The sequence below is a fragment of the Phaethon aethereus genome (genome assembly GCF_964289735.1).
Source record: "Phaethon aethereus genome assembly, chromosome: 1".
Classification (NCBI taxonomy): domain Eukaryota; kingdom Metazoa; phylum Chordata; class Aves; order Phaethontiformes; family Phaethontidae; genus Phaethon; species Phaethon aethereus.
The window spans coordinates 132,123,278-132,135,865 of NC_138575.1; the positions used below are offsets into that span (position 1 = coordinate 132,123,278).

Genomic DNA, 12,588 nt, shown 5'->3' on the forward strand with positions numbered 1-12,588 from the left:
ATTAGTTTCTAGTCCTGCTTTCTGTTACACCTTCCTTGAGGTCTCCTTGCAGCTGGGAGAACTACCACCCAAGGAAGCTCTGTACTGCTTAGAGCTGCTCATCAGGCTAAGTGATGGAGGGTAGTGCAAAATCAGCTGATGCCATTAAGAGGTACTTGTACATACCCAAGGTACACTGAAACCAAGTTCTTGGTGCTAGAGCAAGAGGAAGCCAGCAGCTTTAGTAGGCAGTGATAAGCCAGATCCTCAGCTTGCTGTTTGTCTTGCACATCTGCAAATCTTTATGACCCCAAACCCCCAGACTTCCATATTTCTTCCATCCTGCCCCCTGCTGAGTTTCCAATATTATTCTTCTGTTCAGGGATCTCTTCTGTCCTTTGGTTTCCCTTTTTCCTAGAGGCAGTCTGTAACCGAGGATCTGCCTGTTTCCTGCTCCCTCCTTCCAACTCTCACTTCTCCCTCCTCAAACACCATCACATCTGCAGTTTTTTGTCATCTTTTCCTTCCTAAACGTCCCTACCAGCATATCCAAATCTCTGTAAAACCCCATTCTCTCTTTCCATAGAAATTAATCTCTCATTTCAAATATGTAATGTGACGTAGTGACTCGGGTCTTTGCTTAAGGGCTATTTCCCTAAGACTTTTTATCCCCATTGAACTGCTTTTTAAAAAAAATAATTCCTTAGCCCATTCCTTACCGCATGTGTTTAGAGGGCTGGGGCCTTCAAATTTGACAAAGCTACACTGCCGTGGACCTAAATCTGCAATGTTCAAAGCGTGCAGATGGCTTCAGTTTTCTTCAGTCAGTAGGTGTTCTCAGTCCTATTTTCTTTTCTTGGGTCAGGGTTTGTACAGCTTTTGATACCTGCTTTTGTTTGCTGCTCTTGCTGCTGTACGCGCTACAGCGATACAACCTGTGGTTTTGCTGTTGTGACTCGCTACTCGCCTGGCTCCATGAGGAGCCGTGGGCCGGATGGAGCGCTTTCAACAACTCATCTCTGTCTTTACAGCGTCTCATTTGCTGGCTTAGTGCCACAGAGGCTTTTCTTGCTGGGAGAGCGTTTGGTGTGAATGAGGGCGACTGGAGAGGCAGGCAGAGCCTCTGGAGAAGAGGCACAAGCACCATGTCTAAGGCAGGCACAAGTGTTGGGTTCGCTTTGTGCCTTGGGCTGTTTATGAATAGCCATGCAGTAGCTGGGCCCGCATTCGTCACACTGTGGTTGCTTGGAGTTATTTGAACATTCTCTGTGTTGATGTTTTTGGTGTTTCAGGGTTAACAAAGGCTGTAAACAAAATCCTGAGCAAAATTCAAGCAGCTGATTTACAGCCTCATAACATGAGAAAGCGCCTTTCTGGTCCCCGAGATCACAGGGGCTGGAGCAGCATGGCACCAGCCTTTGGCATTTGGTGGTGGTCCCGCTGTGCCTCCACTACCCTCTGGATTGGATCAGGAGCTCCTCCTTTCCCTAGGCCTTGCAGGGACGGGGAGGCTGGGGCTTGCTCTGGCTGTGGTTCCCTCTGCCCTAGGGAGGTGCGTTGGTGTTACTGGTATCAGAGCTGAAGCACAAGACGAGCGGCCGCCTCCGCTCTCTCTCTGCAGTCACTAATCTGGAGAGCTGCTCCATACTCACCAAAGTCTACAAAATCAAGTAACTTTACAGTGAAAATGCAACTGTTGGTCTAGTTCTGCAGGACTGAAGTGTCTGCGTATAGGGAAAGAGAAGCAAGTTCTCATGAATGTGGGATCCAACCAAAAGGAATAATGTAGCGGTGCTGGATTGGAGCTGGGATGAAGCCTTCTGTGGCCCTTCCAAGGATGACCCCGGTAAAGGGATGACACTGACTTTCAGGTGCTGTTTTTCTAGTTGCATAGACTCTAGAGCACCATGTTAAAAAGAGGGAGAGGTGAGAAGGAGCAAGAGAGGGGGTCTCTAGTGCACATAAGTATGTCTTACATGGAGATATTCTTTTCCCTTGAAAGAAGAAATTAATGTGCATGAGCCACAAGATCACTGTCCATGTCAATACTAATCTTGGGAAAGACTACAATTACTCCCTTACAACTAGGAGCTGTGGTTAATGAGGAGATGGGCACAGAACACTAACCACTGCGTACATCTGCTAACAGTGCAGGGCCAGGGAAAAAATTCAGACCATGCAAAATGGAATCGATCTTATCAGCATATATACTACACAGACAAGCATGGAAAAAATTACTGGTTCAGCCCTTGACTCGCACGAACTGGCATAGCTCTATTTTTTAGAGTGCAGTTGTACCGATGTATGTAGCGTAGGGTGTTGTTCTTAGTACTTGAAAAATGTTTTCCAGCTTTGGACAGATTGGAAACTTAATTCAGCAACTGTAACTGATTTCTGGGTTTTGGGTTAGCTGCTTGTTGCCTCTGGACTACAGAGTAATGTAGCATAACCAAGTGGCTCTTTTCTAGCTGTAGTTCCCGGAATGTGACCAAGCAGACAAGATTTTTTGCAATAGCACAAGTCATGAATCTAAGTTTGAGATGCTAAGAGAGGTAAAGTTTGGGAAAACCAAGCATCTAAACAAGACTTACAGGGAAAACATGTATTTCATAAGAATATTGTCTGATAACTAATGAGGTACCTGTGCTTCACAGAAGTTAGACTCCTGTGTAAGCAACAAGACCTTTAATGGTCTACTGCAGTTACATATTAGTCAAACTCATGAAAGTAACAAAATTACTGAAATTTTATTGGCAAAAATCAAGTTGAATGTGATCTATGTAATTCAACAGAAGCGAGCCTCAGTTTAGTTTATCAAAATACTTCAGTTTTCCAGCTGGATCTGGAATTATCTGTGCAAGAAAGAAAATGAAAATGTTAGTCTAAAAAAAAAAACCAAAACATGCAAATGCAACAAACTATAAAACCAGAACAGCGTAGTATTTCATAGTATGATGCTTAGGCAAACCCACAAGCAACACCAAAGAGTAATTTATCAATTAACTTGATACTAGATTACTGTTTATCTCTAAACGTACCTAACAACAGTAGCAGAAAGATTTAACTAATTGGGGGAAGAGAGAGTGCAGCCTACCAAAGGAAGAATTTTAACAGTTGGGAGCACATGCATCTATGTTGCTTGCCCCAAAAGCAAGACATTTTAATAAATTAACATCTGAAATCAACTCTTAGAATTTACTTACAGTTCTTCCCTTGGCCACCACACTCTCATGGCTTCCTCTGGTTTGATCTAATTAAATCAAACACATTTAGAAGGCATAGCTACATCTTTGAGAAAGTCTTTTTGAACTACTCTGCTATTTAAATTATCTGCATCTTCTGCACAGAGGAGAAAGAGAATGCTTATGTATTTAGATCTTTAAATTGGTAGTATTGGAGCTGTTAATCTCAGCACTGTAAGACTTTTTTAGAAAATACATTCATGTCACATTATTTAGGTAATCCATGGTTATGGAGGGCAGAACTGTTCAGGGCCAAAATATGTCCATTAGGCCAGCCAGCCCTCTTTCATTTTACAGTCTTAATATCCAGCTTGCTCTCACTAAGACTCTTCCGCTAGCTTGAAGGAGGTGACTCCTAGCCTCCAGACATCCTGGGAAGTTTTCACATCCAGCAGAGAAACGTGGTTTAACATTCCACTGTTTTTACCATCAATTACAATGCTCACTAATCTGCATACAGGCTGCTGGGACCTGCTTTTTGTTGAGACGGCTCTTAAACAACAACGTTCTGTCATCACCAGATGGTTCAGAAGAAAGCCACATGCTCAAATAAATGCCAGTGATCTCATCTGAATGAGGCAGCTCAGACCTCTAGTGAAAGTTTCATTATTCTGCTGAGGCTTGATCCAAGCCCAGAGAACACAAACGAGTTCAATGGGTGTTTATCTGCACCCTCCCTCTTCTGCCTGTTGGCACATGTAGGCGAGCAGTAACAAAGGAGGAGGACCTACTGCGTGGCAAAGCGCTGCTCTCTGCTGGAGTTCTGATAGTGGCACACTGGCTCTGTCAGATGCTACAGCAGCATAGGAACCTCTATCTATCTTTGTTTGGGTAGTGCCTAGGATCCACAGTAAGACTTGGCAGAACCAAGAATTTATATGGACAAATAACTGAGAAGACAGGAGATGCTCAAGAGTTTCCAACTTCCTGTCATCAGGTGTTAACAGGAAAAAAATTCCTGATCGCAAACTCATTGCTACTCAAGAGAGTTTTGTTGATACACAGGGAATTTGAAGCAACTGGAATATGTGGAGTGTGAGAAACGAGCTGCTAATGAAATCAGGAGTAATCCAAAAGCTGTAACTGTTATAATGTGAGTTTACTTATATCATCCCATTGAAATTTGCAAAGACTTTGGATTTGGCTTTAGTGGAAACTATAACTGAGTGTTTTTTATTAGTACATGCTTTTAAACATGAACAGTGACTTACTGTTTCACTGCCAGGTTTCCAACCAGCAGGGCAAACTGTGAAAAGAACCAAAAAAAGGATGAAGTTAGTAGAAGTATTTTTACACACGCTTATTTTTGTGCACTTAATATTCTCTTTCTGAACCTGAAGTAAAACAGCACACAAGTGTCACATGTATATATCTGAAACTATTAAGTATGCAGTTTTCTTTATACATGGGATGGTGTTGTAACAATTTATACCTCATATCACCTACCACTTCTGTTAACTGGAAACTGCGTATCTCTGGATTGATGTCTTTGTCTTGGTTTAATTCTCATGCCCTTCTAGACAAAGTACTGGCAAAGCAGTATCTGAGAATGAACACCTATTCCAGCAAAAACAAAACTTCCGTAATAAAATTCAGGTGACTACACAGAGACCTACCTTTAACACCAATGCCAGGGGAAATTTTTTAGCAAAGAAATCCGTTCAAGCATTCCACAAGAGACCTGAATGTCTTATTTGAAGCCTTGCTCAGGAGTAAAAGGGATTATAGCATGTGGTTAACATACAGTGTGGCTGAGAGCCCTGTGACTACCTGTACAGTTGCACATTCTGGAGTGAAGCTCTTATCTGCTCAGAGCTCTCCCTCTGAGGCCTTAGCCCAATGAGTTATGCCCTATCACACTGCTTTAAGGCAAGTTGTCAGACAAAATGCCACAAATGCAATTAGGAACTGTGGAGCACTTTTTTTCCTATTCTGTGCAAAGAATCCTGCTCTCCTCAGCATTCATGCAAAAGCTGGAAAAAAACATGGTACTCTGGATGCAGATCAGTATTTTGTAAGATAGCTTTGTAACTAAATGAGGCTAAATTTCCTTAGTCAAATGTGCATAGCCTAAGTATCAGCATTTATCTTTTAAAATCTGCAGAGCAGAGCACAATAACGATTTGTACCTTCAGATAAAGGTACTTTCAAATGCCAGGTGAAATTGAGTTGAAATGGAAGTTAAGCTGCTGAACATGTGTATTAATATTTAAACAAATCTTTAAATAAATGAATGTGTGTAAAAAGTTCACCCTATGCTTAAACTGGGAGAATAAGAATTCTTGAGACAAAGTAATGATCTGAAGCCAGTAAAAGCTTGTCGGGGAAGATGATCACATAGCACTTGTAAAGAAAACACAAGTAATGGCGGTCTAACTCTCACAGTACCACCACGTATCTCAACATGAGGCACTCTCAGTTACTTGTCACAAATCCTCAATGAATGACATAGGACAAGGATGGCCTGCATCTCAATTACTGCAGTATGCCAAAATGTTCTGAAATATTAGGCCCGATTCTTCACGGCCTCTTATTTTGTACAGATTTATGCTTGTGACAGATGGTACAATAATGCATTAATTCAGACTAAGGAATGCTTTACGCTCTGCATTCTCATGGGTGTGAAGCAAAGTATAAATTACTACACTTGAAACAACCTATCGAGGTACCAGGACCACAGAATCTTGTGACAGGGCAATCAAACCACATCATTCACTGCCTGAGGCTAGTCTCTAATGGTACTGAGTACCTTTCTTCCAAAAAGCTACAAATACAGCTTCCAGTCTAAGTAAAACAATGTTCAACATGAAAGTATTTAAAAGAGCACCTTCTCCATGTTTGTCTGTGTATTGGAATGCTTGTACTAAACGAAGTGTTTCATCCACTGATCTCCCAACAGGAAGGTCATTCATCGTGATCTGTCGAAGGATTCTCTTATCATCAATAATGAAAAGGCCTCTGTGAAAACATTTTTTTTTGGTGTGTTAGGAAACAGAACTAATGACAGTGTTGTGTTTACACGCTATTTTATGTCTGTTGGATGGGAAGAATTTGATTTCTGTGAACACCATACAATACCCACCACCTTAGAATACTACTAACCTACTATTCTGTACCTGGGGTATCAGGTGACAGGAGCTGATGGCAAGTTAAAACTAAAAAAGGATAGTCCTTTGCAGAACATAAAACTAAGCTCAGGCAGGCCCAGCCAGGAGATACTGCAGATGCTATGACGTTACAGGGTCCTGTATCCAAAAGCAACTAATCAAGTTTATGAAAGATGTCCATCTTGAGGCCATTAGTTACCCTTAGTCTTGACTCCACTTGGACTTGGGAGGTCCCCAAGTAATTGCAATTCTGGGGTATTCTGCATGTTTGCCCTGCCCTAGGTGTCTGCTGATGACTGCTGTTAAACAGGCGCCTTAGTTTTGGCTGGTATAGCGTGAATGGTCTTCCTAGTAGCTGGCATAGTGCTGTGTTTTGGATTTAGGATAAGAATAATGTTGATAACACACTGATGTTTTAGTTGTTGCTCAGCAGCACTTACACTAAGTCAAGGACTTTTCAGCTTCTCATACTGCCCTGCCAGCGAGGAGGCGGGGGGTGTGTGGGAAGCCGACAGGGACACAGCCAGGACAGCTGACCCCAACTGGCCAAAGGGACATTCCATACCGTAAGACATCATGATGAACAATAAAACTGGGGGCACTTGGTCGGGGGGTGGCAGCCACTGCTTGGGGACCAGCTGGGCATCGGTGAGCGGCTGGTGAGCAACTGCACTGTACGTGACATTTTGTATATTCTTTTATCATTATTATTATTATTTTCAATTTCTTTTCTGTCCTTTTAAATTGTCTTTATCTCAACCCAAGAGTTTTAATCTTTTTTCCAATTCACTCCTCCATCCCACTGCGGGGGGAGTGAGTGAACAGCTGTGTGGTGTTTAGCTGCCTGGCAGGTTAAACCACAGCAACAGGATATTAACCTCCACCCCTGTTCTGACTCATTATGGCTATTTTTTTGTGTTCTTCAATATACATTTTGTCTCTCAGCATGAATCCCCAAGTAAAAACTGCTCTCAAAGAAAAATTTCAAACGCTTCTTTAGATATAAAGTAGTAAGTACTACTCCAGCAGAACAAAATGAACTGTAACCAAGTGAAATACCTAAGTGTATGCCCTTGATCTTCCAGATATACACCATAATCCTTTGAAATTTGGTGTGTCAAATCTGAAAGAAGCGGAATCTTCATAGGTCCAAGTCCCCCTTGTTTTCGAGGAGTATTGATCCTTTGAAAGAAATGAGATACAGATGTCTTTCTCATAAAGATTTGTATTTCCTACGCAAAGTTAAAAGTCACAAGCCAGCACAGTACAGACAGAAGGATTTAGTGCAAGTGAGATTCTTCTTGTTCTACGCACAAGGGAGACAAATACTACATATGGTTTGAACAAAACATTTAGTAGATCTTTTGCACTTTTTGGCCACATCTATTAGTAGTGACCTCTTTCTTATCAGTCGTATTTGTTTTACACCAATGTGCTCATGAACTGGGACAGTGTAACACGTTTACAGATACCTGCATCCTTATCTCTTTTTTTCTTTTGTATTTGAATTTTTGTTTTTTGACTGAGACAATATATTTCAAGCAGTACATATTAAACAAGCTTCAAAGATAAGGAACTTTCACACGCTAGGGTTAAAAATTTTCACCACTGAAAAATATTTTAAACATTTGTATCAATAGTATGATGCTTTTACACATTATAATATACCTACACAGGCTACAAATCTGGCGATACAGTTCTTCAGCTAATTTAGGAAAAGACAAGGATAAGATACATACCATGCTAAGTGAGTGAACTTGGAGTCCACAGAACATGCTACCACTTCGGTATTTATTGCTCTGAATTCTTCAATTCTGTCACTGAAGGCGATTATCTCAGTTGGACATACAAATGTACTGGATAATTTAAAACAAGAGAAAGTAAAAATTTCATGAGATGTCTGGTAAATTCTCTGTTTAACTTTAAATGGTGGATTTATCATCAATTATTTCAGCTTTTACTTATTTGTTATTGCTTCGTGAAGTATTTAGCCAAAATGCTGCCTAACAAATCTTCCAGCCTCAAACTCTAGCTTAGTTACAAACAGTTTATTACTGAAGACACTTATAAACCTACAGTTAGCTTACAGTCTGGATAAAAGTGTTTTTACAGTTACTTTCTTTTAGACTATGAATATTCAAGTGGCTGAATTTAAGCACAATATACCAAGTATTTTTCATAAGAACATAATATAATTTCTTGTTACTGCGCATGTCTGCAAATTTTAACTATTTTCACTTGAACCTTTTCCACTACAGAAGAAATAAATTGATAAAGACCACAATTTTTAGGGCCTCAAAGCTAATGGACAAAAGCCACATTACTTCCTTTTTAATGTTGAGGTACTTATGCATCTCTGTCCTTTTTCCTTCATTTTGTGGAAAAGAATAGGATTGTCAGGCAGAAAGCTGAGGTGTTTTCACTCAACCGGTGAAGTTACTGCATTCTCAATAAAGGAGGGTAATGTCAGGTATTCTTAGGATGTTACGGGAAGAACTTCTTTAAGTTCTAGATGGAAAAGGCCATCTCTTAATGTCCTACATACAGTCTGGATAATATAGATGGGATGCTGTCTTCTGTTTGCAGCAGTGATTTACGGCATCATACTGAACGTAAAGGTTGCTACAGACTGAAAGTTATTTTTTTGTGTGGAGACACACTTATTAGGACAAAGATTGTGTGACAATTTCACCAATGCATGATGAAAACACAAATCGAAAGCATATATTTTCTTCTGTCGCTCCTTTCTTCTCCCCCAAAGCCTTACCAAACAAAAAAGACCTCAAAAAAGGAGAAAAATTTAAGAATGATGAGCCTAGTGTGGCTGCACTCAGTCTTGGTATGTCTACAGTGTTCTTACTTACAAGTCAAGAGGATAGAAGAAGAAGACAAGATATTTTCCTTCATAATCTGTTAATTTCAGCTCTTTAAACTCTCCATTAATGACTGCTGTTCCTTCCCAGTAAGGTGCTGGCTTGGAGACTGAAATACAAAGAACGTTCAGTTAAAAGTCAGGATACGAAACACGTGTTCAAACAAAGCTGTTCATTAGCTAGCTTGTGTGCAAGGACAACTGTTCTTCCTTTTGCCTGAAAAACAACCTACTCCACAGTTACAAAATTAAACCTTCTTACCACTTTAAAAAGTTCACAGCTGGCAGAGGTTACAGAATGATGAAGAAATGTAGGTTTCAGTAAAGACGGAAAGTAAATAATTTGACTAACATGAGCCCTTTGAATCACTGATAATCAAGGCCACACAAACCTTATCTGGACATACTGAACAAACCATGTGTGCACTACCAGCTCATGGCAGAACACCTGTTAGACTGAAGCAGAAGCTGTTTAAGACTTCGGGAACTCTCACATTTACTGTGAGTAGCTGTTGTGAATCAGAAGCGTAAGATGGTTCAAATTCATATTGTTACTTTTTAGCCATAAAAAACTACTTGGAGTTCAAGTCCACAAAAAAATATATGTCAAAACATGTTTAGAGACAAATGCCTAAAAACACTGTGTATACTTATTAAACTACAACTCCTAAGCAAACCATAACTTGAAGATAGTTGTGTTTAAAAAAAAAAGTCCAATTAAAACACATGAAATGTATTTGCTGTTCCTAGCAGAAGGGATTAACTTCAATTTAAAATACTAAAAATTATTCTGCCAGGTACTATTTTCATAGTAAGGTGAATTCTGAGACAAAGGATAGAGTATGCTGGGGATACAAGTTAATCTGAATACACTTGTGATGTCAAGGACATTGACATAGAGCCCCAGGTAACTGGTGAAATGCTGCTAAGAATATATAGAATCTTCATTATTAGCTGGATGAGGACTGTTGGTCTCTCCTTTTCTTAGGACAACCCACAGCTGTAGAATAGAGTTAGTGAGGATCTACAACAAAGACTGCAAAAACTATCCCAAATCACCAGACAGATGCATGCCCCTGAGTGGGAAGGCAGTCTGCTTTGGTTTCACTTAATATAACCCACAAGGGACGCAGTAATACAAGCACAGAGAGTCAGTAGGTAAGATTGATAATTTCAGTTTGACTTTTTTGAAGAAATGCTCTTCTTCCTCTCAAGTCTTCTGCAGAATTCTATCTGACCAGATTTCAAACTCCAGACTTCCAACTTTTTTTTATTGAGTCTTTGTAGGTGTGAGACGATTTTCAAGTGAGAGCAAGGATTAATCTTGAAGTTATTTTGAGCTGTCCACAATATTTAAAATGTTTACAAAATCAAATTCACTCTTTACAAAATAGTGGCACTTCTAATCTCTACTCTCTAATCCCCGCCTGACACAGCAGCAAAACATTCTCTTCAACTGAGACTGAATTCAATGTATTACTAGGGAGAAGAAAAAGAAATTAAGTAAGATATGTTGTATCTTGACCCATTTTTAAGTGAAGGTGATATTTTGGTTTAAAAACATTTGTCTGAGATGCTGCAATAACTTACGTTACAAAGGAAGGAAAAAACAAACAAAACTGGTTACATGACCAGTTTTCCATTTTTCTCATAGCATCTGTTTGCAACCATTTATAACTGAAGTTATGCCCTGGCTTGGTAGAGGAAAAGGATTTAAAGCTATAAATTCTTACAGCAAGGATCATTTTGATGTGACTTCTCTTTCTTCATTTTACAAAAACGGGACATTCGGAGAGCAGCTGACCACTGGAACAGGTGCCCCTGAACTGCGACTCAAAGATGCTGGCACCTAGGTCTGCCATCAAGTAAAGCAATCGCAAGAGAGCGTAGGCGCAAAAGCAAGTGACAAACCAAGCCCCGTAATAACTGGTAAGCGTTATGCGAGGTGACCCGTCAGTATTTCCAATCACAGTGTGAGCACAAGGCACTTCTGTGTATGGCTTAAAGCCTTTCCCTTAACTCGTTCGCCGTTTCTAGAGGAACCACAGGCCTTGCTGAATCTCTGGGAGACGTAAAACTCGCTGGCAATTTACCAGGACAAAAATGCAGGCCCGGAAGGGAGGGCGGGCCTGCCCCCCGCGGCCGCACCGGAGGCCATTCGCCGGCTGCCAGGGCCACCATCCGCGGCGGGGAAAGGATGGCGCCTCCGCAGGGACACATTCGCGACGGTCACGCCGCGGGGGGCGGGGGCCATGCAAGGCCAGGGGCTGCTTCCGTCGCCGGACCAGGGGAGGACCCCGGGAAGGCCGCGCCGCCGCCCGGCCCTCGCCGCGGGGGGCCCAGGCCCTCCGCCTGACGCGGCGCTGTCCGCCGCTCTCCCCCTCCGTGCGCTGCGCCCGGAGAGGCCGCCGCCCCCCGCCCACCCCGCGGCCGTTAGCGGCCCCGCGCGCTGCCGGCCCCCACCTCACCCCGCGGCGCGGCCGGAGTGGAGGCGCATGGCGGGCGCCTACCCGCCGGCCCGGTCCCGGCCCGCTTCTCAGTAGCCGCCGCCCGTGCGTCCCCCCCGCTCCCTCGGCCGCCCCAGCCCCGCCCGGCACCTACTCTTGGCCTGGCTGAGGTGCAGCGAGTGGTCGGAGACGGGCACGCGAGCCGCCTCCCCGGGGTAGACCTGCCCCCCCGCGTAGTAATGGCACTGCTCATCGCCCCGCTGCCGCGCCGGGCGCGGCTCCTCTGCCTCCGCCGCCTCGCCTGCCTCCGCCGCCGCCAGCAGCAATAGCAGCAGCGCGGAGCCCAGGGCCCTGGCCCCGCCGCCCGCCCGCAGCCGCCGCCGCGCCGCCTCCATAGCCCGCCGAGCGAGTGCACGTCCCCGCGGCGCGGCGGCGGGGAGGAGCTTGGCCGGGCCCCCGCTGCCGCTTCCAGCGCAGCCGCGTGAGGCCGGGGTCAGCCCGGGGACCGGCGCGCCGCCCCCCGCCCGACACAGCCGCCTCCGGACCCTGCCTTTCTGTGGGGCTGGGCGGGGGCTGCCGCCCGGAGCCGGCCGGTGCCGGCAGGTCTGTGGCCTCGTGCTTAAGCCCCGGGGGAAATGGTAAATTAAGGTACCTGTCTAGAGAAAGAGGGAAGAAAAACACAGGTGTGCGCGGAGAGCGAGCGGGCGTGCGGCCCCATGCGCCTGACGGCAGAAGGGAGCTCGCTCCCAGTACGTGAGAGTTCCCGTCCGGTATCTCTCATCTGTGGCAGCGTGGGTTCTGCGAGCATTTCATCCACCCGCCGTCACACCAATCTGTGCCAAGGGCAGCTTGCGCGCGCTGGCCTGATGAATACGCGGGATGTGAAGGAGCGTAATGCCTTAGTGGTGCTGCGGGAGGGGGTGGCTGCCGGCTGGGCAGCA

At 43.9% G+C, this 12,588-nt stretch overlaps 1 protein-coding gene across 1 annotated transcript; it reads right to left on the reverse strand.

Moving 5' to 3' along the window:
• Window positions 1-2,535: 2,535 nt before the first annotated feature.
• Window positions 2,536-12,072, reverse strand: PRDX4 (peroxiredoxin 4). The gene is made up of 7 exons (XM_081998791.1): window positions 11,802-12,072; window positions 9,193-9,310; window positions 8,068-8,184; window positions 7,388-7,510; window positions 6,049-6,179; window positions 4,433-4,467; window positions 2,536-2,831 (listed from the first exon to the last, which is right to left on the reverse strand). The coding sequence occupies exons 1-7, from the start codon at window positions 12,040-12,042 to the stop codon at window positions 2,781-2,783; spliced, it is 816 nt and encodes a 271-aa protein (XP_081854917.1). The 5' UTR covers window positions 12,043-12,072; the 3' UTR covers window positions 2,536-2,780.
• Window positions 12,073-12,588: the final 516 nt, after the last annotated feature.

What these genes read in the sequence shown, in the direction of transcription:
- PRDX4 (XM_081998791.1), bottom strand. Translation starts at nt 12,042, where the DNA reads ATGGAGGCGGCGCGGCGGCGGCTGCGGGCGGGCGGCGGGGCCAGGGCC. An exon ending in GCACCTCAGCCAGGCCAAGA is followed by an intron (nt 9,311 to 11,801) that starts GTAGGTGCCGGG and finishes TTTGTATTTCAG; the next exon opens with TCTCCAAGCCAGCACCTTAC. An exon ending in GATCAAGGGCATACACTTAG is followed by an intron (nt 6,180 to 7,387) that starts GTATTTCACTTG and finishes ATGTTTTCACAG; the next exon opens with AGGCCTTTTCATTATTGATG.